The 27,275-nt window shown below is 35.3% G+C and overlaps 1 protein-coding gene across 9 annotated transcripts in view; it reads left to right on the top strand.

The window, feature by feature from the left end:
• The window catches only part of KIF20B (kinesin family member 20B), an 85,191-nt gene extending 58,300 nt beyond the window's left edge, over positions 1 to 26,891 (top strand). For 5 of the 9 annotated variants that reach the window (XM_064269590.1, XM_064269591.1, XM_064269593.1 and 2 more), the window contains 10 exons: positions 6,019 to 6,144; positions 7,380 to 7,507; positions 9,133 to 9,288; positions 10,572 to 10,748; positions 11,779 to 11,889; positions 14,883 to 15,080; positions 21,114 to 21,215; positions 21,745 to 21,895; positions 25,539 to 25,681; positions 26,691 to 26,891. In XM_064269590.1, coding sequence (XP_064125660.1) covers positions 6,019 to 6,144; positions 7,380 to 7,507; positions 9,133 to 9,288; positions 10,572 to 10,748; positions 11,779 to 11,889; positions 14,883 to 15,080; positions 21,114 to 21,215; positions 21,745 to 21,895; positions 25,539 to 25,681; positions 26,691 to 26,768 — 1,370 coding nt within the window. In that variant the 3' untranslated portion in view covers positions 26,769 to 26,891. Of the gene's footprint in view, positions 1 to 6,018; positions 6,145 to 7,379; positions 7,508 to 9,132; positions 9,289 to 10,571; positions 10,749 to 11,778; positions 11,890 to 14,882; positions 15,081 to 19,985; positions 20,782 to 21,113; positions 21,220 to 21,744; positions 21,896 to 25,538; positions 25,682 to 26,690 lie in introns of those variants that run through there. The other 4 variants (XM_064269596.1, XM_064269592.1, XM_064269595.1 and 1 more) reach the window with 3 other exon arrangements.
• Positions 26,892 to 27,275: the final 384 nt, after the last annotated feature.

Raw genomic sequence — 27,275 nt, 5'->3', positions numbered from 1 at the left:
CATCAGCACTTGTTTTTATTTATATTATAGCTATTTTTATTAGTTTCCAAAAACCGCTGTAGCAAAGTACTACGAACTGGGTGGTTTTAAACAACAGAAGTGTATTCTCTCACAGTCCTGGATGCTAGAGGTTTAAAATCAAAGCATAATTGCTTCTAGTTTCTGGTGGCTGCTGGAAATCTTTGGCATTCCTTGGGCTTACCCACTGCCGTTGAGTCGATTCCGACTCATAGCAACCCTATAGGACAGAGTAGAACTGCCCCATAGAGTTTCCAAGGAGCGCCTGGCAGATTTGAACTGATGACCTCTTGGTTAGCAGCCGTAGCACTTAACCTCTATGCTACCAGGGTTTCCTCCTTGGGCTTAAAAAAAAAAAAAATGAAACCCAGTGCTGTCGAGTCGATTCCGACTCATAGCGACCCTATAGGACAGAGTAGAACTGCCCCATGGAGTTTCCAAGGAACGCCTGGCGGATTCGAACTGCCGACCCTTTGGTTAGCAGCCATAGCACCTAACCACTATGCCACCAGGGTTTCCTCCTTGGGCTTAGAGATGCTTAATTCCAGTCTTTGCCTCCATCTTCTCTCTGTGTCTGTGTCTTTTCCATGTGTTTCTTTCCAAATTTTCTTCTTTTTATAAGGTCACCCATCATGTTAGATTTAAGGCCCAGCGTAATCTACTGTGACCTCATTTATAACTTGGTTATATCTGTGAAAGTCCTATTTCCAGATGAGGTCACATTCACAGGTTCTGGGTGGCCGTCAATTTTTGTTTGATACTATTCAATCTGGTACACCATCCTCGTGGGTGTGAAGTTGTATCTCATTATGGTTTTGATTTGCATTTCTTTAATGATGTTAAACATCTTTTCATGTACTTGTTGGTCATTAGTATGTCTTCTTTAGAGAAATGTTCATTCAAGTCTGTCTTAGTTATTTAGCACTGCTGTAACAGAAATACCGCAAGTAGGTGGCTTTAACAAACAAAAATTAATTTTCTCACAGTTAGGAGGCTAGAAGTCTGAATTCAAGGTGCCAGCTCTAGGATAGGCTTTCTCTCTCGTCTCTGAAGGAAAGGTCCTTGTCTCTTCTGAGCTTCTCCTCCTGGGCGATCTTCACATGGCTTGGGATCTCTCCTCCTGCATCTCTTCTTCTTTTGCTTGCTTGTTTAATCTCTTTTATATCTCAAAATACACCCTACACTAATCCTGCCTCATTAACATAACAAAGAAAACTCATTCCTAAATAGGATTATAACCATAGGCACAGAGGTTAGGATTTACAACACATATTTTTGGGGGGACATAATTCAATCCATAACAAGGTCCTTTGCCCATTTTTTAAATGGGTTATTTTTGTTGTGGAGTTGTAAGAGTTCTTTATATGTTCTGGATACCAGACCCTTATCAGATAAATGATCTGCAAATATTTTCTCTTGTTCTGGGGGTTTTCATTTCACTTCCTTGATAGTATCCTTTGATGCACCGAAGTTTTTAATTTTAGTGAACTCCAATTTATTTCTTAATTGCTTGTCCTTTAGGTGTCATATCTAAGAAGCCGTTGCCTAATGCAAAGTCATCTATGTCTTCTAAGAATTGTATAGTTTTAGTTCTTATATTTAAGTCTTTGATCCATTTTGAGTTAATTTTTGTGTATTATGTGAGATAAGTGTCCAACTTTATTCTTTTCATGTGAGTATTTGATTGTCACAGTACTGTTTGTTGAAAAATTATTCATTCCCTGTTGAATTGTCTCTGCCCCCTTGTTAAAAATCAGTTGACCTTAAATGTGTTTATTTTTCCACTCTCAATTCTATTCCATTGATCTTTATGTCTGTCCTTATTCTAGTACCACACTGTCTTGATTACTGTAGCTTTTAAGAAAGTTTTAAAATTGGGAAGTGTGATTTTCATCCTTTTTAAGATTGTTTTGGTTATTCTGGGTACTTTGCACTTCTACATACATGTTAGGATCAGTTTGTCAGTTTCTGCCAAAAAGCTAGCTGGGATTTTATTTAATAGGAATTGTGTTAAATCTGTAGATCTATTTGGGAGTGTTGCTATCTTAACAATATTATCCATGAACATGAGATGCCTTTCCATTTATTGAGGTATTGTCTCATTTCTTTCAAAGATTTTTTTTAGTTTTCAGTGCACAAGTTATGTAGAACTTTTGTTCAGTTTATTTCTAAATATTTTTTGTGATGCTATTGAAAATGGAATTGTTTTCTTAATACCATTTTTGGATTTTTCATTGCTAGTGTATAGAAACACAATTGTTATTGCTATTTTGTCCTGTAAACTTGAGAAATGTGTTTATGAGCTTTAATGCTTTCTGTGTGTATGTGTATTTTTTAGAATTTTCTATATACGAGATCATATCGTCTGTAAATATAGTTTTATTTCTTCCTTTCCAATCTTGATGCCTTTTATTTCCTTTTCTTACGTAATTGCTGTGGCTAGAACCATCAAACAATGGTGAATAGACGTGAAAATTTTCATTCTTTTACTGTAGTATAATGTTCGGCATGGATTTTTGTAGATGCCTTTTATCAGGTTGAGAGAGTTCCCTTCTATTTCTAGTTTGTTTAGTGTTTTTATCATGAAAAAGTATTGAATTTTGTCAAATGCTTTATCTTCATCTGTTGAGATGATCATGTGGCTTTTGTCCTTTATTAATATGATATATGATATTGATTAGTTTTCCTATGTTTAGCCAACCTTGCATTGCTGGCATGAATCCCAGTTGGTCATGGTGTATAATGCTTTTTATATGTTGCTGAATTCAGTTTGCTAGTATTCTGTTGAGAATTTTTATGTCTAAATTTATAGAGAACATTGGTTTGTAGTTTTATTTTCTTGTGATATGTTTGGTTTTAGAGGCTTATTAACTTCTTAACCTGAATGCCTTTTTCTGCCAACACTGTCTTAATCTTCTGAGCCCTCTGTTTCTGTTACTTGATCTCCACTGTTTCCATTGTTTAGGCCAGAATTTAGCAAATGACAACCCATGAACCAAACCCAGATTACTGCCTATTTATGTGAATAAAGTTTTATTGGAATACAGCCACACACATTGATTTTTTTTTTTTTTTGTATTGTCTGTGGCTGCTTTTGTGCTGCAATAGCAGAGTTGAATGGTTTCGGCAGACCTTAAAATGTTTGGTGTTAGCCCTTTACAGAAAACATTTGCCCACCCCTGGTTTAGACTTCATATAATCTTTCATCTTTTATTCTCACCCTTAGATCCGGTACTTAAATTCTGTTACTTTCTTCTCCCAGGGCTCCTCATATTTGTTTTGTTCCATTACAGGTCTTATGTCAAACCTGGAATACTGCTCCTTAACTGATTTCTAGACTCACTCTGGCATATAGTCACACAACTAGATTAAATTTTTCTCATTTCATTGGGTCATTTTTGTATTAAATGTTTTCAGTCACTTCACCTTGCCCACATAATAAATTTTACCCTCCAGTGTGGCATTCCAGCCTGCCTTTTTCTAGTCTAAGTTTGTACAATTTTTCTGTTTTATCCAACTAATTTGTTTCCTAACCCCTAATCCTTCCCTGCATATTGTCTCTGTTCCTGTCATTAAAAAAGGCAAATAAAAGACCATATTGCCTTTGAAATGTTTGTTCTCAAGAAAAAGACCCCAGGAGAAATCAGTAACTAAAACGGTATAGGCAGCCTGGGTTATGAACATCTGACTTAAGTACTACCCGTAGCTAAGAACAAAAGATGTACGTGCTATATATATTCTGGTTCAGACATAAACATTTTTGGGGTATATACAACAGTTTTGTAATAACAATGCTACTTTGTGACCTGCATCAAACATTGTTATTACTGTATTACTATGTTAAAGCTGTCTTAGTGCATTTGGAAGTGTTTCTTTAATGTGTTTTATGCATGGAAAGGTACACTGTATACTGTATACTAAGACAAACATTTGACTAACTGATGTTAGATAAGAACCGTACCTAACTGCTCCGAGTTATGAGTTACATACAAATTCAACTTAAAGACAGTCTTAGGAATGGAGCTCATTTGTAATCTGGGAACTGCCTGTTTACCCATTTGAAGAATTATTAACGTTAATCATAAGCATAGCAATAAAATCTCTTTTAGATCATCTTATTAGTTCTTTTATTTAAATTTATTTTTAAAAAGTATATACACATGCTAATTTTAAATAGTATAGAAAGCATGAAATGATGTTTCATTCTCCTATCACTGTGATCACCTTACTTTTTATTTCTAGAAATAATCCACTGTTAAGTAACATTTCAGAAAATGTTCATGCCTGACCAGAATACATATAGCATGTATGTCTTTTTGAAACAGATCAAATCATTGTGTAGGTGTATTGTTATTTTTTCCCCCATCTGTTTTGAGTTTTTATATAGTTCGAAAATTTAGAAAAATTTTTCGTATAATCATGTACAGATCTAATTGATTCTTTTTTTTTTGGTAAAGACTGCATAGTATTTCATGAATTTTTTTTTCTTTATTTCGGATATTTGTTGCTACAGACACTGCCATGAATATTTTTGTACAAAAACTTTATGCACACATGCAAATATATTTGTAGAGGAAGTTCCTAAATATTGCTAAATTACTTCCTAAAGTAGTGATATCAGTTTATATTTCCAGCAGTAGAGTATATAAAAAAAAAAGTATAGAGCGCCTCTTTTCCCCCATCTTGCCAACAGCAGGTGTTATCAGACTTTAAACATTGTTAATATGATAAGTGAAGCATGATTTCAAGCCTTTGTACTAGTTTTATACATAACAGTGGTATTCTGAAATACATTGGAACCATCACTAAGCAAGTATTTCTAATCAAGTGTTTCGTGACTTTTATATTTCATTTTTGTCTCCAGCTTGTGTGATATCCTTTCTTTCCACTTCCTTCCTGTTTTCAAATGTCATGCTTAAACCTTTGCTTCTTGAAGCTTTCCAAAGCCATTGGAACTCTCAGTGGTCCTCTTACCTGAGTGTTAAGCACATGAATGCTTTTCACGTGACAGTTGTTTATTGTGCTGTGATAGATCATATGTAGAACTCTTTATGTTGTTTTATTTTAGGAGAAATTCTGTCTTTTGCTGCAGTGGACAGAAATTCTGAAAATTACTCATAATTTTTTCTTATTTTGTTTGTTTTGACCTTGCTTTATGTGTATTTTGGGGAAGCCATCTTTTGGGATTTTTGTCATTAAAAATGGCCTGAGATTGAGATTTGCATTTATAGGTTCATTACCTGTGACACCAGTATAGTTTTGATAAGAGGTGTCTGAAATGAGCCCTACTGCTTACTATATGGCATCACTGGAGGCATCCAAGTAGTATTTCTTCTCATCTGTTCCTTGTACACAGGGTTAAAATAGACTTGCTTGCAAGTCATTACTTTTTTAAAGGCCAGAAACAATTTTGATAAGGCTAGTAACACTGTCATTCCTAAGGAGCTGGTTTTGAAAACACTAGAAATAAAATACTTGCTTTGAGAAATTTTCTAGAAAAATTAATTACTTCAGATTAAAAAAAATAATAAATCAGATTGGGATTGACCTTTTTTTTTTTTTAAGAGGTAGTTTTGGTTTTGCTTTAAGAATATTAATACTAAAAATAAGTGTTTATTAGAATAGTTGGAAAATGTTACTGAATCAAATATTGTAGACATTTTGCCAAATAACATTTTTCTAAGTCCCAACATTTTTATTAACATTTTAGTTATTTTTGAAAATTTAAAAATCTATGTGAAAAATTATTTCTCCCCCATCTCCTCTTCTTCCTCCCTTCATCCATCCACCTGTCCCTTGTAGTCATCCAAACATCCAAATGCTTCATATATGCCAGTACTCTTCTAGGCATTGAGGATACAGCAGTGAACAAGACAAAGTTCTATCTGTGTGAAACTCATTCTATTGTAGTTAACAAAAATATATTTTAATTTCAGAAGAAATCAAGAAAAATTAGATATCATGCTATTAATTTCCAAAATGTTCTCCCCAAATTTTTAGATCTGAATGTTAAAGAGAAAATAATCGAAGATATGCTAATGACACTGGAAGAGCAAGAACAAACCCAGGTAGAACAGGATCAAGTACTTGAGGCTAAATTAGAGGAAACTGAAAGGTTGGCTACAGGTAAAACAAGAGTGCTTAAATATCTCAAAACATACTGTTTCTTTCTTTTATTTTTCCTAGTTTTTTTTTTCTTTTTTTAAAAGGAATATAGTATTCATAATAATTCATAATGAAAAAATATTTGGTATGTTTTTGGAATCCTCCTTCACTTGTCATTTTCCACTGTGATGAAAATTGTTTTATGTAAGTGAAGTTGTATGTAGTAAAGAAGGATTCAGGATACCTTTAATAATAACTGGATAAAAATTTGCAGCGTTGCCCAGGAGTAAAGTTGCAGCTGAGTTTCATTTCTGTCCAGTTCTTAGCATCATCCTAGATGTGTACCTCAGTACACATCCGTTGCCTTCAGAATAGCATCAGAGGATGCTAGAGATAGCATTCTAGATAGCATTCTAGAGGATGTGGCAAGATTTAACACCTACTTAACTAATAACAGGAAACCCTGGTGGCTTAGTGGTCAAGCAGTACAGCTGCTAACCCAAAAGTCCGTGGTTCAGATCCACCAGGTGTTCCTTGGAAACTCTATGGGGCAGTTCTACTCTGTCCTACAGAGTCGCTAGGAATCGGAATTGACTTGACGGCAATGGGTTTGGAGTTTTTGTTTGTTTGTTTGTTTTACTAATGATAAAGCTATGTGTGATTTTTGTAGAAAGGGCAAGAAATTTAAAATTAGGTTATTGCCTTTTGCCATTTAATATATGGCTTTTGAAGGACACTTGTGCTGTCTCAGCTTAATTTTCCTGATCTATAAAATGTGGTCGATGATGAAAAAAATCATATGACTCCTGCACATTATTGTTTTGAAGGTCACTTGAGATGATAAATTTAAGAGCACTTTGCAAACCCTAACTCAATATTTTGTGGATAAAATGATAATGATGCTAAGTACATGCTACCTCTTACTTTTCTAGCCACTTTTGTGGATACGATATATGTTTTTTTTTTTTTTGAGAACTACGTAAATTTTCTTATGTAATTAATGTCGACTTGAATTTATACTGCGTACTCTGAACATTATTCAGCAGAGTCCTGAGAGGTTCTTACAGTTCTTCGTCACTAAGAATTTGGTAAGAACTTTTACAGGGGTAGCTTTTGGAATAGTCTGATTCGTCTTGGTTTATGTCCCTCTTTTCCCAGGCTCTGCTGACTCTTGTTAGTAGGCCATGTCACATATATTTTTACATGATCTGGCTTTTGTATGAGCTTTTAAAAATAATTTTATGTTTTCTAATCAGAATTGGAAAAATGGAAGGAAAAATTCAAAGACCTGGAGACCAAAACTAATCAAAGTTCAAATAAAGAATTTGAGGATAACACAAATGCACTTAGTAAAAAGCTCAGTAAGCTTCAAGATGAGTTACAGGTATGATTATATAGCTGTTCATCATATTTATAGTAAGAGGAGAATTCCGTAAGTGTTTTATAATTAATTAGAAGTGGGTAAAGTAATACCTGGGAAATGTTAAATGTTAAAATACAGATACAATTTTTCAGCACAAATTGAAATGACACAGGGAAAGAAATTCTTTATACAAACTACTGTGTGCTGAAGAAGATACAGCAGATGGGTCCTCGATTTTATATATTCAATTCTAAAATCACCATTTCTTATGTCTTTGTACCTGTTCTCCTATCTTAAAATTCTTACTCGTCACATACAGCTATTGAGAAGATAGACTATCGGGAGAATTATTTTGATTAGCATAAAAAATCTTATTGAAGTTAAATTATTAAATTGGAAAATAATGGAGCTGTATATCTGAATGCTGAAATGCATATGAAGCCCTACTGTAGAAAAGATATTTTGTGTTTATATTTTTTCCAGTGTTCACCTCCAACGCACTATGTATAGAATGCAATGCATGGGGAAATAATTTTTCATGGGATTCCTTCAATACTATTTAAAATTATATACATTTTGTTAAAGGTTACATACATAACTGTAGTTTTGGGATCAAAGAAAACATCAAAATAATGGTTTTGAAAATTTGGCTGCGTCTAAAGTGTTTTCTTAAATTCGGATTGTATATAAACAGGTACTGAAAACAAATAACAAAAAAAAAATTTATTACTTTCCTTTGTAACTGTTCATTATATATTGTAGAATTTACCCTTTCCATTGTGAAAATCCAGAAGGGGCTAGAAGAAAGTAAATGCTCCATTAATTATGGAAAAAAAAAATTTATTGAGAATGTTCATATGAAGAAATATTGGTGTTCTCTTTGCTGTTACTCTAAGATAATGTAATCACACATCTTTGATTATAATCATAAGCTGTGTAATCCTAGAATGAACTGCCATAGTTCATCTAGTGCAGTGGTTTTAAAAGTGTTTATATAATGTTTATATTATAAAATTATATTATCAAAATGTAAGTTTTTATGGGACACATGGGATACATATTTTTAAAGTATTTTTTTTCCAGATAAAGTTTTACTTGGATATTTAATATATAAATTAGATGCCTCTGAACCTGAATGCTCAGTGGAACCTAGTCTGAAAATCATGATCAACTATATTCTTGCTCCAGCTGTTTCCAATGCGATATTTCTTAAATGAGTAAATGTCCTATTGAACAAATTATTTCTTATTTGGCAACATGTATACCCAGAAATATTTTATTTTTGGAACTGTGCCATTAGAAATGACCGTCACAAAGCAAGTCTTTTTTTCCGCTGACATATAGAAAATGTGGTCACTGTAACTCTTTCAGAAATTTAAAGAGTTTATTTTTTAAGCTCACCGATGAAGGAAAGTTCTTAACTGGACTTCAGCCAGATTAAGTCTATAAAGAAGATACTGTTTAGGAGAACAAACCATCTGATGTTTCTTTTTTGTAAACAGAAATAAATTCTGATCATTATTTAAAGAAAAAAACCTAACTTTTAAGTTTTAAAAAAGGTGAAATGTAAAGGCTTATATGAAAATGTTGGAAAAATAGATTTGTTTTAGACATGTGGTAGTAACTTGCTCCATTTATTTGTATAGGAATCTGAACAGAAATATAAAGCTGATAGAAAAAAATGGTTAGAAGAAAAAATGGTGCTTATCACTAATGCAAAAGAAGCTGAAAACCTTCGAAACAAAGTGATGAAAAAATACGCTGAAGAGAGAGAACGCTGTTTAAAGCAACAGAATGTAGTGGTTGGTAACAGTTATACTGTATTTTTAACGTATTTCACCTGCTTTTGTTGGTTTGTTAAGTTTTTCTCTGGGATTGTTAACTACTCTACGTGGTTGCCTGTGGTTTTATATTTGTTTTTTAAGGCAAGTTGTCTGTTTGTAAGATGATTTTTCTGTCCCAGTTTATCTTTTTTTTTCCTAATTCCAATCCAGTTTTTTTTTAATTGTAGTAAAAATATATGTAACGAAACATTTGCCAGAGCAACAGTTTTGACGTATACAATCTAGTGACATTGATTACGTTCCTCATGTTGTGCCACCATTCTTATCATTATCCTTTTCCAAGTTATTACACAGAAACTCAGCGCCCCCTAAGAAATGACTCCTTTTTTCTCCTTTTCACCTACACCTGGTAACCACCATGAAGCTTTGTCCTCTGTACATTTGCCTGTTTCATATAAGTAGAATCAAAGAATATTTGTCCTTTTGTGACTGACATATTTTACTCAGCATAATGTTTTCAAGATTCGTTCATGTTGTAGCATGTATTAGGACTTCATTTCTTCTTACGGCTGAATAATATTCCATTGTGTATATAGGCCACATTTTATTTATCCACTCGTCTGTTGGTGGACGTTTGTTGCTACGTTTTGGCTATGGTGAATAGTGCTGCACCGAACATTGGTGTATGAGTTTCTGTTTTTGTTCTTGCTTTCAGTTCTTTTGGGTATATAACTAGAATTGAATCCTAGCTTATCTTGAAGTTTACTTATGTTCTTTAACTTTTTAAAGACCATTTAGCAAGTGCGGAAAATGCTTAATTGCTTTTGAATATCTGGATACAGACCTTGTAAATCTTTTCCTTTGTCTGCTACAAGGTTTTCCCTACTACGTTTTAAAACTTTCTGCATTTTGAATTAGTCTGACATGATGTGTATATTTTATCTCATAAGCAGATTTGTAGTGTTTTTTTTTTTTTTTTTTAAAGTCAGCTAAATAGTTTCCAGAAGACTGTATTGGTAGAAATAGCTAAACTATGTTTATTGAAAGTAGTGACCAATAAGTTGGTTTTGGAATGGAGTGAAAAAGCAATAAATATAGAATGTGGTCATTTAATGTATAGAAATATATTGTGTATTTTGTTTTATAAGTAAATGTTTTCTGCAGACTTGACCGTGCAGTTTGTTATATGCCTTGTTTGCAATTGTATTCATGGTATTATTTATAATAAAACTATCCAAACATTCTTAGATTCATAATGTTTCAAGGTTTACTTTAATATTCTCTCTCTATTTCCTGTTTAGGAAAAACTTACAGAACAGCTGGCAAAGAAAGATAATGACCTTCAAAAGTGGCGAGAAGAACGAGATCAACTGGTTGCAGCTTTAGAAATACAGCTGAGAGCACTGATCTCTAGTAATGTACAGAAAGATAATGAAATTGAACAATTAAAGAAGATCACATCAGAGGCTTCTAAAATGGTCAGTAGGATCTTGTTCTTTCTATGCTTTTTTTATTGGACATAGAAATTTTTCAAGATTATCTAAATGATTAAATAGAAATTTTTCAAGATTATCTAAATGATTAACTCTCGAAGGATTAAAAAAAAAGTTTTTAATAGACCAGAGATCAATCACTTTTAAAAATTATTTGAATATTTGCTGTGAATTATTACGAGTTTTTACAGCTAATCATTATGATTAAGTTGTGAATAACAAACTGAGAAATAGTATTTTCTCCACTATTTTGTTCATTTCTTCCAGGTAAGGTAATTAGATAATTAATAATTTATGATTTAGTTTTCTTATGTACCTTTAAAAAGTAGAAATGTGATTCAGCATGAATATTTGGCAACACTGGTTAGGTGACATAAGAAGTGTAGTTGACTTTGGTTTTTGATGCCTTGGAATTTTTCAGGTTTAAACCTATAATCTGAAATTTCTTTAAAAAATACTTAGATATAGGGTGTAGGAATAGAACACGCCCTATTACTGAGAAAGTGGGATGAAGGAAAGAGTAGGTGGCAAGAAAAGGTTTCTGTGACCTATATGGCCTTTCTACTCTAATGGTATAATTGCATTCCCAAGAAACCTCTGGTTTTCCAAAATTGTTTTATTTGTTGGTCTTTAAATTCCATCTCAGCACAGATGTTGGCCCTGTCATTTAACTTCTCTAGGTATGTGTTTTTTTAGGTATGTATTCCCTTATCTGGGAAGCAGGAATAATGAATGACTTTTGATAATACTAACCTTGAAAGTTGCAATAAAAGTAAAATGAAAGAATGCATATAAAACACTGGAAATTGAGAGTAACCTTTCACATTCCTGCTTAGGAATTTGTCTGAGTCTCTAAAGATGAAAGAGAGAAGGAGGAGAATTAGGTGGTCATTAAAGAGGTCTTTATTTTTGCTGTTTAGTCCATGAAATCTTGATTTTTATAGTCTCTGTATAAAGTATTTTGATATATTTTCAAGTTACAGTGGACTGCTGCTTTAATATTTCTGTATGTTAGGAAAAATCAAGTGTGGCTATCATGCCCAGACATACTAGCTTGATGGATCCTGGTGGAGTTGAAACTGACACTCAACCAACAAGTTTTGAAATTTCCACAAGTGAAGTTGAGGTGGGTATTTGGTAACACATTCCACTTTGGTGGTAATCAGTTTTTGTAGGCATCTTGCTGCACAATTAGCTAAATGTGCTTTTGACTGTGTGAAGGAAAATTAGAGGCTTTTGAGGAGAAGAAAATTCTTTTGGGAGATTAGTCTGCAAAAGATTGTTAATCTTCTCAAATACAGCAGATCTGTTAATGTCAACAAACTTGATGGTGAGAAATAGGAAGTCTCACAAAAGATAAAATAGGAGTGGTTATTTGCTCTTACAAGCAGTTCCTTTATTAAGCATTCAATTAAATAGTGTTTTTTGAAATTATTATTATTGTTGTTGGGCGCTGTCAAGTCAATTCTGACAACGACCCCATGTGACAGTAGAACTGCCCCATAGCGTGTTTTTTAAAATACTGTTTTTCAGGCGAAAGTTTGCCCAGCAAGTTAGGTTCCCATTCCACAGTTCATGCACAGATTGTTCTGGAACATTGGTTACACTCCCCGTAATATGTTAGCACTCTCACCATTTCTACCCTGCCTACCCTGTTTCCATCCATCCAGTTTCCCTGCCCCTCCATGCCTTCTCATCTTTGCTTTTGTATAAATATTGACCATTTGGTCTTGTGTAGTTTATTGTTTAAAGGGCCTCATAGATTTTTCTTGCCTGTAATCTTTATGGAAGCAAATTGCAGGGTCTTTGAAGTTGTACCGATTCAGTAGCTTTATCACCAAACCTCAATAACTCAAAATGAGTCTCCTTAATTTGCAGTGGGCTTAGGGTGCTGTGAATCACTTTGGATAATATTAGAGATTCTCAGTTTGGATATGAAGTAGAATATTCTATGTCACTTAGAGTTTTTGAAGATGAAATTACTTTTTAAAATTTATTTTTAAACACATTTTTTGGGGAGCATTCATGTTGTCCCAAGCACAGAGGATACAAACATAAATAATACACTATTGCTATCCTCAAAGAGTAAGGAATCTACTCCTGAAACTGTTGCCCTGAGATAATCTTTAAATCAGAAATATCCCCTGAAGACTTCTTTAAACCAAACAATATAGTTGTTGTTGTTGTTGTTAGGTACCTTCAAGTTGGTCTCTACTCATAGCGACCCTATGGACAAACAACAGAACAAAGCACCGCCCAGTTCTATGCCATCCTCACAACTGTTGCTATGCCTGAACCCATCATTGCAGCCACTGTGTCAGTCCATCTTATTGAGGGTCTTCCTCTTTTTTGCTGACCCTCCACTTTACCAATACAGTAAACAACATAGTAACCAAACCCAAATCCAGTGCTGTCGATTCCGACTCATAGCGACCCTATACGACAGAGTAGAACTGCCCCATAGAGTTTCCAAGGAGCGCCTGGCGGATTCAAACTGTGTAGACTTTGATTAGCAGCTTTAGCACTTAACCACTACGCCACCAGGGTTTCCAACAACACAGTAGTTAGCTTAATTAGTAAAGAATGTGTGCCTTGAGCATCGTGCTTTTTTAAAGAACTATTTATATGGGATCAAATTGACAACAGCAACTTGAAAGATTAAATAGAAACTTTAGGGGACAGTGAGTATATGTTAATAGGGAAGGAACAACTCTGAAAAGAGGGATGAGAATGGTTACAAAACTTAAATGTAATCAGTGCCACTGAATTGTACATGTAGGAACTGTTGAATTAATGTATGTTTTGCTGTGTATATTCTCAACAATAACAATAAAAAATATAAAAAGAAAAGTAAAGAACCTAGTAAGATGGGAATGTGAATTATTGTTTAGCCTTAACTATAGGCTAGATGGAATAGCAGAAGTATGTAGAGAGTGCTACAAGGAACACAGAGGTGAATACAATGAATTTTGCCTGAGTGGTTGTAGAAGTGGATTAAAGAAGATAATATTAAGCTCTGTCTTGAAGGCGAATTGAATAGAAGTTTGTCAAATAGAGAAGGGGAAGAAAAGGACATTTTAATTGAGGGAAATGATAGGAGCAATTCTTTTCTCTTGGCTTTTCTTTGATAGTTCTTCATGAATCCTTACATAATTAGGACTGACCATAGATACTAATACGGATCATAAAATAGCGTGGAAAGGCTTGAAGTTGATCCATAAATAAGGTTTAATTCTTGGTTGCACAGGCAGTCATATATAATGGAATATTCTTTCCTTTAGAAATTTATATGTGCTGCCCTAAACCTCCTGGTTCCAGTTTCCTGTTAAGGAGTCCAGCAATTATAGTATATACCACAGCTTTGGGGAATAGTTTTGTTATGCTGTTTTATGTATTTCTCTTGTCAATATGCTTAACTGGGCTGGAAGTCCAAAATTATTCGTTCATATACCTGGCAGTTGATTTTAGGAGCTCAGCTGGACCTATATGTTGCCACTCTTTGTGGCTTGGACTTCTCTCAGCATGGTGGCTAGACCTTGAGAAAGGGGTATTTTGAGAGGTCGTGTCCCAAGAAGAGGCTTTCTAAGAGTTATGAAGCTTCTTAAGATTTAGCCTCAGAAGAACCATGATGTTACTTCCACATATCCTGTTGGTCATGAAAGTCATTAAGGCTATCCTAGGTTCAGGGAGAGGGGAATTAGATTCCATTCCTTAGTGGGAAGAGTAGCAAAGCATTTGCATCCAACCTCGATCTCTCATAACTGGAGTGCTTGCTAAAAATTTTAGACTTCTCCCATGTAGATTTCTGATTTAGTATGTTTGTAATAGAGTCCAGGAATCCTTTAAACAAATTTCTCCAGGTAATTCTTATGATTACTCAAGTTTGAGAAATACTAACCTCTAAGTTTTCCAATATTAACATATTATGTGTAAACCTGGAGAGGGTATATAAGATCTCATTCTTTTGTTCTTGTTGTGGCAAATTTGACCCAGCACCTTTATCTTTCATACTTTATCTTTCCCAATTCATGGTCTTCAATAGATATTTAAGGGAGTTAATCCTTTGGGATTCATAAATTCATATTTTTCCAGTTAAGACTTTTTCCCTTTCTGTTCTAGGATGGAACTGTAGTCCTTGACTCTTGTGAAGTGTCAACAGAAAATGTTCAAATGACTCGATTTCCAAAACCTGAGTTAGAGATTCAGTTTACACCTTTGCGGCCAAACAAAGTGGCAGTGAAACACCCTGGTTGTACCTCACCAGTGACAGTTAAGATTTCCAAGCCCAGAAAGAGGAAGAGTAATGACATGGAGGAGGTAAATACTTCACTGATGAGAAAGTATAACAAGCAAATTTTGTTATTATTAATCTGAGTCATAGTATGTAAATACTGCTATTAGAGACCAAAATCACAATTTATGTTATATTTTATACCCTTTAAGAATATCAGTGGTTTACAAATGCTTCGAAGGCCACAGTAGCCGGGACAGGGGTCTGCGGACCATGGTTTCAGGGGACATCTAGGTCAACTGGCGTAACAAAATGTATTAAGAAAATGTTCTGAATCCCACTTTGCTGAGTGGCATCTGGGGTCTTAAACACTAGCAAGTGGCCATCTAAGATGCATCAGTTGGTCTCAGCCCACCTGGAGCAAAGGAGAATGAAAAACACCAAAGACACGAGGTAAATATGAGCCAAAGAAACAGAAAACATAAACCAGAGACTCCATCAGCCTGTGACCAGAAGAACTAGATAGTACCCAGCTACCTCCAATGACTGCCCTGTCAGGGAACACAACAGAAAATCCCTGATGGAGCAGGAGAACAGTGGGATGCAGACCTCAAATTCTCATAGAAAGATCAGACTTAATGGTCTGACTGAGACTGGAAGGACCTCAGAGGTCATGGCCCCTGGATCCTGTTAGCCCAAGATCGGAACCATTCCTGAAGGCAACTCTTCAGACAGGGATTGGACTGCATTATAAGATATAAAATGATACTGGTGAGGAGCGAACTTCTTGGCTCAAGTAGACACATGAGACTGTGTGGGCAGGTCCTGTGTGGAGGGGAGATGAGAAAGCAGAGGGGGACAGAAGCTGGCTGAATGGATATAGGGCCTACAGGGTGGAGAGGAGGAGTGTGCTGTCACATTAGCGAGAGAGCAGCTAGGTTTACATAGCAAAGTGTGTATAAGTTTTTGTGTGAGAGACTGACTTGAATTGTAAACTTTTACTTAAAACATAATAAATTAAAAAAAAAGAAGAATATCACTGGTTTAATAGTCCTTAAACACAAAAAAACACAAAGGTTATGGATATTAAATATCCAGCTCATCCTTTGTTCCAGTAATGATGTGATAGGCCAGATAATGGTGTATTATACTAGAGAGCTGTTTGAATATACTATCCTTGTTCAATCCTAGTCACTTTCTCTCCATTGGAAGGTGCATTGTTGCTAACTCTACTACTGAAGGAAGAAATGGGTAAGCTTCACCTTCCCACATCTCCATCCCTCGTTGCCAGCCACTTCTTATCCTGTCCCCCTAACCACCCAGGGTTAGGTCAGACTTTATCCTCTTCCACCCAAAGCCAGATTATTGGGTACTAGCCATGGTGTCAGGAGTCTGCACAACTTCCTGTAATTTAGACTGCTGGTTCCTCTTCTCTGTCTCTCTAGCTCTTTGGACTAGGTCACAAGCTAGAAGGACTATCCTTCATTGACTACCCATGCAGCCTTTCTCTGTCACCCAGCTCCCCAGCACCGAGACTTTACAAATGAGCTGCTTTTGCATCCTTTCTGTGAATCAGCCACAGTGATCTAAGTCAGAGTCCCATTGCCCCTAGTGGGTTCATTAGTTCATGAAGACTACTGCCTATAGTAGGAGCCCTGGTGGTGCAGTGGTTAAAGTGCTCAACCATGAACTTGAAATGTCGGCGGTTCAAACTTACTAGCCATTCCGTGGGAGAAAGATGTGGCATTCTGCTTCCATAAAGATCTACAGCCTTGGAAATCCTATGGGGCAGTTCTACTCTATTGTAGGGTCGCAGTGAGTTGGGATCAATTTGACAGCAGTGGATTTGTTTTTTTTGGGTTTTGGACTGATAAATTGTGAATGGACTGCTCTAATTGTATAGTCTCTAACCATAGTATAGTGCTGTACAAAAAGTACTATCCCCATCCAGGGTGGTCAGCTATGGGATTCAAATTCAAATTCCCCCTAGAAATGGAAAGCATTTTAAGATCATTTATCCACTGAATACTATCTGCATGGGTGTGGATGCTTAGAGGAATACTTAAGGGTCCCAAAGTGCACTGGCCCCTCATAACTAACCGTTTAAACAGGGAAGAGCCCATGCCTGCGGGCTGTCCTCTGGGTAAGGCTCTGTTATGAAGCTATAGTTTGGAGCCTCCAGAAAGGAAAATATATCCATATGGTGCACAAATTATACCTTGTTCCAAATTATTTGGTGTGGGAACAGTAAGGTTCACATGGGATGATCAAACTTCAAAAATAAAATTATTACATAAGGTTAATCTACCTGTTTAATTCTGTTCCCAGTATTTCTGTAGGCGGGCATTAATTCCACAAATAAATGGTTCCATTTACCATCTTCATATAGTCGCCTAACCAGAGATTATAAAATCTAGGAGGAACAGTGTGTTCTATTAAAACATGGAACTCTGGGGTGGTGTGGTAATTCAGGTGAAAAAAAAAAATTTTTTTTTTTTTTTAGGGTGACATAATTTAACATGTATGGCTCACTTAAAAGTTAGGCTGTCATTAAGGGTTGGAGGAGGAACTAAGTTATAGGCCAAAATGGGTGGCTAAAGGGTCCAGGTTCTCTTGCAAGCAAAACAGCTATAATTGACATCATTGTTATGAGGAAGTCAAAGAATAATACTACAAGCATCCAAAGTAGATTAACACTCTCATATATATTCAGTTAATTTCTAGGAAGTATAGAATGATGTTTACCATGGGCCTGTTAAGAGACCTAAAATTTTAAAAACACGTAAGAAAAAGGGAATAGCAAATATGATGAAGTCAGTCAAACAAAGGCCAATAATCTTGTCTTTACTCATAAATCCTTTAAGGTCTTAGAGGAGAAATACATGCCTGGTCCAGGTGTCTTGAGAAAGCAAGCCGTTGACTCAGATGTCATCTGGTTCTTGTCCTTGGATCCCTTAAATTTTATTTGAATCCCTCAGCAGGTCCAACAGTCCACTCCGATGATGGAGTCTTCTTTAGCTGAGACAGATGGATCCATGCCTTAACCCCCTGTAATTTAGTAGTACAAGGGTTAGTGAGAAAGATTAAGTAGGGTTCCTTTGATTGAGGTTCCAATGAATCTTCTAACTGATGTCTCTTCTAATATATATTCTGGGGAGATGTTAAGTAGACTTGAGTTCTAGTTTCTACTTATCAAAGGTTTCTTTAACCTATGAAAAATATCTTTTAGAGTATTAAAGATTGTTGGTATAAGTGACATAAGGGAAGACTTCCGTTTTTGAAGAACTGCTTTTCCTGTAGTCATTTCAGTATTCATTTCTTGGAGTCTATGCATGGAATCATTTAAAACACTGAATACGTTTTGTCAGAATTTTGACATGTGCTATGACATTCCGTAATCCTATTTGAGGTACAAAAATGGAAGTTAAATGATTACACCATTGAAATACAGATCTGGACTAACAAGGGAAAGAGAAGAAAAAAAAAAAAAAAAAACAGTTTCTTATATTTAGTCAATAGAACATTGAACATTAGCAGTATTCTTATATAAATCTTAAAGAAATTTTTTAGTTTACTCAGTCCAGTGTAGTTAATTTTGGCTCCATGCAGCTCTGGATCAGTAAAAGCAGTCTGAAAACCTCATCAGCTTCTGCATTAGAGTCCTAGAAACCTTAATTTAGTCCAGTGATACTCATATTTGAAATATTTTGGAACCAACTTGATGACACCTAACAACAACAATGATAACATAAATCTGATAGAGTTCATTTTTGTTAGAAATAGTTAAGCAAAGTGAAACTTGTCTGCTGATGACAAACTGAAATGGTTATGATTAACTTATGTCTTTCGAAAGTGAAAGACTTGATGAGAATTAATTATAAAAGTAATGTAAAGCCAAATAAAGTCAATTCAAAAACAAAAGAATTTTAGATGAAAATATCTCTAAACATCGTGATTAACCATGGTTTTAAAGAGCTTTAGATATAATAATCCTTTTTTTTTTTTTTATTGTGCTTTTGGTGAAAGTTTACAGCTCCAGTTTCTCAATGAGCAATTTATACACAAATTGTTTTGTGAAATTAATTGCAATCCCTGAAATGTGACAGCTCTCTCCCCCTTTCCACCTGGGTTCCACATGTCCATTTGTCCAGCTTTCCTGTACTGTCTGCCCTCTCATCTTGCTTTTGGGGAGGAGTTGCCCCTTTGGTCTCGTATGTTTGATTGAACTAAGAAGCACGTTCCTCACATGTGCTACTGTTTGTTTTATAGGCCTATCTGATCTTTGAAAAGAGGGGTTCAGAAGTGGCTTCAGTTCTGAGTTAGGGTGTCGGGGGGCCATAGCCTTGGGGGTTCTCCTAGCCTCTTCAGACCACCAAGCCTGTTCTTTTTTTGTGAATTTGAATTTTCAGCACAAAACAGGTCAGGAGCTGCCACGGCCCCCTGCAAATTGGCGTTACCTATTTTATTGCAAGATTTGGTGATTCCACTCAACTGCACAAAAAAAGACTGCAACAGCGAAATGTTGCATTTGGTTTTTCAGAGTCTCAGTCAAAAGGCTCTGAGGCTCCTTGTAGCAACCCCCACTAACGTACAGGAAACCTAGGTTAACAAATTTTAAAGCTGATCTCGCAGACCAAAACATCTGAAGGATAGCAGACAGGAAAAGAAACCAAAGCGTTTGCTAGAGTGCAAACAGAAGATGAATTGAGCGTTATTAACCAGTAGATGACGGCGAAGACACAAAGACCCTTTGTAGAGACAAACAGAAACGAAAGGGAAAGGTTTGTATGGGGAGTTATACCTTTTATCTGCTAGATGGTGGGCTTGTCATGCTCAAAATTTCTTTAAAATGTTCAAACCACGAACAGGAACAAAATTCTGACCTAAAAGCTCACTGAGAACTTCAGGGTCTGAGAGGGGAGAAAAAAATCTATTGGGTTTTGCCGCAGGGTTGGGATGTGGTTTGCAAACTGTGCCTTTTGTTTTTGCAGCTTACAAGACCTGAAGGCACCTCAGTAGACAGCCTTTGAAACCAGTTAGAAATAGGCAAACAGAACAAGAAAGATGAGCATGAACACTCTTAGCAGGATAAAGCCAGTAGGTGGCAACCTGTAACATTCAAACCACAGTTGGAAACATAAATGTCCCACAAACTTGTTCAGCCAGGAACGAAACACAAACTTCCAACAAACTTGCTCAGCTGTGAATGAGATAATAAAAGTAGAGAAGGCTTCGATAAATCCTAAAGAACTGAGCCAAAATGCTTCAGGGTTCGATTCAGGAGCACTCACCTTCTCACAGTTCCCAGTGGGTCCAAGAAAGTGAGAGGGCAAAAGAGACCCTTTGTCAGTGCCTGATGGCGTTTTTCAACCCCTCAGCATCCTGCTGGAGAGAGGTGATTCCAAATCCTGCTGACTATTGTCAAATGTTAAAGAGAAGACTCTCCAGCTCTGTTGAAGTAAAATTAAATAGATTTATTGAAGCCAGTAGATTATTCAAATGGGGAAACATGAAAACCTGAGGGTCTGAGGCTCACAAATCAGGGAGGGGATGCAAATTATACATAATTATAGTGCCACAGGAGGAACTACAAACAGCATTCTGATTGAGGTCTCAAAGGCAAGACAAAGCAAAGAGTGATTTTTAATATTACTGGTTACATTAATACAGCTAGAATACATTGATTGGCTAAAGGACATAATTGCAAGGTATCTGGTTGCAGAGGGGTTCTCATGAGTGTCACAAAATAATGGCATGACTATGGCGGACGCATACTGTCGGAAACAGGTTGGTAAACATTACTTCCCTCAGAGCATAAGATCTCCTGGGGAGATCTAACATGAAGAGTTTTGTTAAGGTTTGGTTAGAGATTTACAATCTTAGCCTAACCACAAAGAAAATTTCCTTAGTGAAAGGTGTGGTTCTTTATTGACAGGAATTTGGGTAAAAGGTTACCCTGAGCCTTAGCATTAGGTCAGCCATTTTCCTTCGGGTCAGATGCCTCTTTCAATTTTTATATCCCATATCAGTAATAATATAGCCTTCACAGAATTTTTTAATGTCTAGAAAAATGAAATATAGTTGAGAAATTACCCAGAGCTGAAATTCATTTTTTTAAGGACTTGGTGAAGTATGAAAATAAGAAGAATATTATACCCAGAACTAATTCGAAGCTCCCCATTTCAGAACATGGAAATTCTTCTGCCAAAAATGAACAAAAGGTTTGTCTTTTTCTTTGTCCCAAATTGACTGTATTCATAATATATTTATAAAGTAAAAGATAAAAACATAGATGTCAAATTCTGATTAACTATTATCCAGAAATCCAATTTTGTTCAGTTATAACTCAGTTATCATCCATTTCCTATATATATAAAAAAATATATATATATATATATATATTTATATAAAATTCAGTTTGGAATATAACTTTCGACATTTGCCCAGTAGCTGGCACTTTTTCTTGTGTTAAGTTCTGACTTAACACTCACCTGTCAAACTCATTTCTGCCATTCTCTGGCCCTTTGATCCTTCTCCTCATATACATAATTTTAAGTTCCATCCCTGAGAATTTATGACCTGACTCTGGCTTTTTAAATTCTACTTTTTAATTACATTAATATCGTAGACAAAATGTAGAAACTTAAAAATTTTGACTGTTTTTGCTAAATTTTCTAAGCACAGCTATAGTTATTTCCTTCTAACAATTCCTCATCAATAATGACAAAAAAAAAAATGTGTGTTTATTAGGTTTCTATGCGTCCATCATCTAAGAAAACTTACTCTTTACGGAGTCAGGCATCCACAATTAGTGTAAACTTGGCCACTAAGAAAAAAGAAGGAACATTGCAGAAATTTGGAGAATTCTTACAACAATCTCCAGCAATTCTTCAATCAAAAGGTTTGCATAGAGTTAATTAAATGACCTTCTTTGTTATGTGCAGGGTGTTTTCTAATATTTGATTGGTGTATAAACCCAACAACGATTTGATACAATGAATATTATACTATGTATACTAGATACTGTAGAAAGAAACAGATGAAAGGATGATATGCCTAGGTATTCACTATGTAGTGGAGTAGAAAGACATATTTAAATAATTGATCCAGGGAAGGCTGCTTAATGTAGTAATAGAGGTATAAGCAAAGTGCTAAGGTAGCAGTGGAGGGCAAAGAACTATTATGTTAATCAGTGGGCTTTGGGAAGATTTTATGGAGGAGGTGAGATTTAACTTGGGCATTGAAGGAATGACATGATTGTAACAGATACGAGAAGAGATGTCGTAGGCACCGTTTTGCCCCAAATAATTATACCCACTAGAGGTATTCATTGTTAGGATGATGATATATATCCTTCTCATGTTTTTTAATATGTCAAAAACATGTATTTCTATAAACATCTATTGAATTTAGTTGCAGAAATAGTGTGCTTTGTACTTTTTAACTTTACAATGTAGACATTAATACGTGTGTGTGTGTATAATATTTATATACACATACACTTGTGTGTGTACATGCATACTAGGGGGTGGAGATTACTTGAGTGGCAGCAGCAGGCTGAATTGGAGACTAGAGGTAAGGAGAATGGGGAGGGAGAGGGACTAGAAATAGGGGAAAATTGAATTGAGTGAAAATTTACCATGAAGGTTCCTGAACTTTTCTTGGTTCACAGTTTCCTTAATGTCTCAGCGTTCCTTTTCATTGTGTCCTTGGGCCAAAGCAAACATCTAATTTAAAAAAAAAAAAAAATGGTACCATCCGTTAAGTACTTATGGCCAAATAATCACTGAAAATTCAATTCATGAAAACTCAGGTTGCAAAAATCTCGTCATCAAAAGGAGTTGTAATATGATTTCATTTTAAAACTATAAACTACCTTGAGCTATTGAGTATTATTGTTTTCCTTGAAAATTAAAAAAATTCTAAGGTAGTCCTGTGATTTTATTGTGTCATGCCTCAGTGCAGTTTGGAAACTTCAGACCTTCTAGACTCATTTGTCTATTTCTTTAAAAATATACTTCATACACTCACACACATACTACCTAGCGGGGTAGTGATTAAGACCTCAGCTGCTATCCGAAAAGGTCAGCAGTTTGAATCCACCAGCTGCCCCTTGGAAACCCTATGAGACAGTTCTCCTCTGTCCTGTAGGGTAGCTCTGAGTGGGAATTGACTCAACGGCACCAGGTTTGGTTTGATTTTATATACATATATAAAGTATACATTATATATATTATAGTCTGTATCTTGTGTGTGTGTGTATATGTATGTAGAAAATATACATAGTTTATATATAAAATATATATATATATATATATAGTTTATACAAGCATTGAAAATACCTGGAAGGGCAAACAGCTACTGTTAAGTGTCCAAGTTTGAAGAGGAGGGACTTTTATTTTATAGTCTTACGTATTTAAGTTATAGTGGCTATCACCGTTACATTAAAAAGAAATATGTTTTCAAGGAGAAGGTGATACTGATAATTATTACCTTACTTGATTGGCTCTCAGTTTCTTAACAGCTTCCCAGTGTGTACAACTGACATGGATTTTTTTAAAAACATATTTCTAAGAATATAAGATATCCCTTTTTAAGAAGTTTTGGATTATAACTACAATACATGTCTGTTGTAGATCATTTGGAAGTGTAAGGAAAAAAGACAACAGAGATTAGTTCTTAAAATTCTGCTGCTCTGATAAGCACTGTTAATACATTACTCAGTGTTACTGGTCTCCCAGCTCTCCGTTCTTGCCCATCTTCTATCCATTCAGTACATGGCAGCCAGAGTGACATTTTCAAATGCAAATCAAATTATAGCCTGATTTCTGACTCTCTAACTGGAAACCCTGGTGGCATAGTGGTTAAGTACCACGGCTGCTAACCAAGAGGTTGGCAGTACAAATCCACCAGGCGCTCCTTGGAAACGCTATGGGGCAGTTCTGCTCTGTCCTGTAGGGTCTCTATGAGTCAGAATCCACTCGATACTGCAGTGGGTCTCTAGCCTTATCTCGTGTTGTTCTATCGTTGATAGCTAGCCAGCTTCAATCCTGCTGGATTCTTGACAGCTCCTAGAATATGAAGAATTCCTTCTTGCTTTGAGATCATTGCACTTGTGCTTTCTTTTACCTACAACACACCCTGACTTTGAACATGCCTGCTCCCTTGTCACACTTCAGCTCTCATTGCGGACGCTACTTCATCAGAGATGCCTTCCCTCACCCTCATTCCAGCCCGACTTAATCTTTGTTATTCCATCCTGATACTTTTCTTCTTAGCATTCATTCAAACTGTAATTATTTGTTTTTTTATTATTTCTCTTTCCCGCTAAAATGTAAGTTCTGCAAGGGCAAATTGTCTCTCTTATTCACATCGTTTGCTTAGTATAATGGCTGGTGGTACATACCAAAAAAAAAAAAAGACAAACAAATCCACTGCTGTCAAGTCAATTCTGACTCACAGCGACCCTCTGGGACAGAGGAGAGCTGTCCCATAGAGTTTCCAGGCCTGTAAATCTTTACAGAAGCAAATTACCACATCTTTCTCACATGGAGCAACTGTGGGGTTTCAACCACCGACCTTTCAGTTAGCAGTTGAGCGCTTAACCAGTGCTCCACCAGGGCTCCCTGGCTGGCACATCAATTTAGTGTATTTCCTTAAATTTTTTCTTTCTCTATTTTTAAAAAATATTGTTGATATCATATATATTTAGATTTTTCTCTCCATGAATTTTCCCAAATGGAACTATGTTCTCTATTTAAAGCAATATGTGTCCATTAAAAAAAAAAAAGTGCAAAGTAGGAAATTTAAAAATTTGTATTATTCCACTTCCCAGGAGCAATCAACTGCTAACAGTTTGGTTTCTATTTCTTTATGTGTGTGTATGTTAAATATAAGTAAAGCCTGTTGCCGTCGAGTTGATATCGTCGCATAGTGACCCTATAGGACAGAGTAGAACTGCCCCACAGGGTTTTCAGGGAGCGGCTGATGGATTCAAACTGCTGACCTTTTGGTTAGCAGCCGAACGCTTAAACACTGTGACACCAGGGCTCCAATATAAGTCAAGGGCTGACGATATACAAACTGCTTTCCCTTAATGTTCATTGTGTACATCTTTACATATCAGTCCTTAACTAAATCTACTACCTTATTATTTTTAATGCTGCCTAGTCTACTAATATGTATCCTTTTGTTTAACATGGCATAAACCTCTTCCAAGTCATTAAAACTCCTGAATTTTACTGGCTATCCTGTTTTTTATTTTTTTTTTTATCCTATAACTTAAACTTATCTTTTTCTCTATGTTAAACATCAATCAAAAGATATTTTATTTACATGATTTTGTTTGCTTGATCATTATTTCATGTGTTTATTAGGCACTTTATTTTTTCTTTGTGAATTTTCTATGCATGTCCTCTGACCATTTATATATTGCAGTGTTTTTCTTATTATGTACATGTTCTTTCTTTTTTTTTAAGGATTTCAAATCTTTGCAGCTAGGAAATGATTTTTTATTTCAGGAATTAATTAAACTTTTTTCATAGCAAAGAAGCTAATTGAAACAATAAGTACTTCAAAGCCCGTAAACGTGGACACAAGCAAAGAAAACGCATTTCAACCAAAACGAGCCAAACGGAAATTATACACAAGTGAAATTTCATCTCCTATTGATATATCTGGCCAAGTGGTAAGCTAGTGTTTCATTTTTGATAAATATAAAACTCTTCATGTTCTTTTGAATTCTGAGGTGTTTATTATAATTTTAATTTCATAATAGTTTGAATCTCTGCTCTTTAGATCAGATTTCTTAAAATGCTATACTTTTGGTCTTAGGTGTATTAAATTTATAGTAATTAAATAGAAACACTGCATTAATGTATAAAAGTATTAGACCATTTGCATTTGAAAACTCATCCGAGGAGTTTTAATTCCATAATAGAATGGAATTACGTTTGCTTAATGTATAAAAGTGAAGATAGAAAAATAATGAAAGGAAAAACCTTCAAGAAGTGGCAAGAAAAATCAGGAGAGACCTTTCACAGTAGTAGCTATTAGACGCTTGAAGGCAGGTGTAAAGAATTAGGGTCAATTAGGAAATGTTCTTGTATAACTTGTTCAGTTGGTCATTTTTTTACCATCTCTCTGATTACTACATAGTTTCTTCCCTTGGCTGAATATTACTTCCTTTCTTAATTACAGTGTAATGCACTCTCTACCTCTTAAGTTTATTAACCCATTGCTAAGAAAGGTCATTTAAAAGAAATTATTTGAAGCACTTGTCTTCAAATATTTCAATAAGTATTTTGGCTATAAAAAACAAACCCATTGCTGTTGAATTGATTCCAGAGCATAGTGACCCTTTATGGAAGAGTACAACTGCCTCATAAGGTTTCTAAGGCGGTAAATCTTCCTGAGAACAGACTGCCACATCTTTCTCCCACACGGAGCCTGGTGGGCTCGAGCCGCCCATCTTTCAGTTAGCAGGGAAACACTTGACCACTACACCACCAGGGCTCCTTGTTATTTCTCTAGGCACCCTTTTTAAGGATGACTTTATACCTGCGGTCTAAGAGGATAAAAAATATTACAGTGTATTATTTCAGTTATTAAGCACATGAACATATTTATTATAAAAAAGTCTTCATTTGTATTTTCACTTATACATTTTCTAATAATTGTGCAATTGTAAATTTTAGATAGTGATGGACCAGAAAGTAAAGGAAAGTGATCACCAGATTCTCAAACGACGACTTCGAACAAAAACGGCTAAATAAATCCATTATGGAGAATGTTTTAATACAGATTTTATTTTTGTAATCATAGTAACTTACATCCTGACTTTTTAAAAATATAATTGTATATATTATGCTGTACTTTTTTTTTTTTTTTTTACTAAATCAGTCTATATTGATTGCTGTTTTATACATGGTGTAAATTTTACTTGAATAAAGAATGTAAGTCAGTAATCATTTTCCTTGTATATTTTTATGAGGCTTTGGAGAGAAACTTCCTTGCAAATTATGTGTATTTTCCTGTTATCCAAGGCATGGGATCATTGAGGCTCCTAAAAAAGATGCGGTTATTGTTATTTATTTCTCTGTGCATGATTTTACAGGTCGGATGTTTGGTTTACTTATGCTTAACAGTGTTCAGTGATTGTTTTTCCTCTATGAGGATATACAACTGATTTCACATATCTGTTTGAATTATAACCAGAATCATAGCATTGGGTCGAAGAAGTGCAATATAAAACAGGACAGATATGAAGGGAATCCCTGGAT

Source organism: Loxodonta africana, chromosome 16 (assembly GCF_030014295.1).
Source record: "Loxodonta africana isolate mLoxAfr1 chromosome 16, mLoxAfr1.hap2, whole genome shotgun sequence".
Lineage (NCBI taxonomy): Eukaryota > Metazoa > Chordata > Mammalia > Proboscidea > Elephantidae > Loxodonta > Loxodonta africana.
This window is presented reverse-complemented; position numbering and strand designations above follow the sequence as displayed.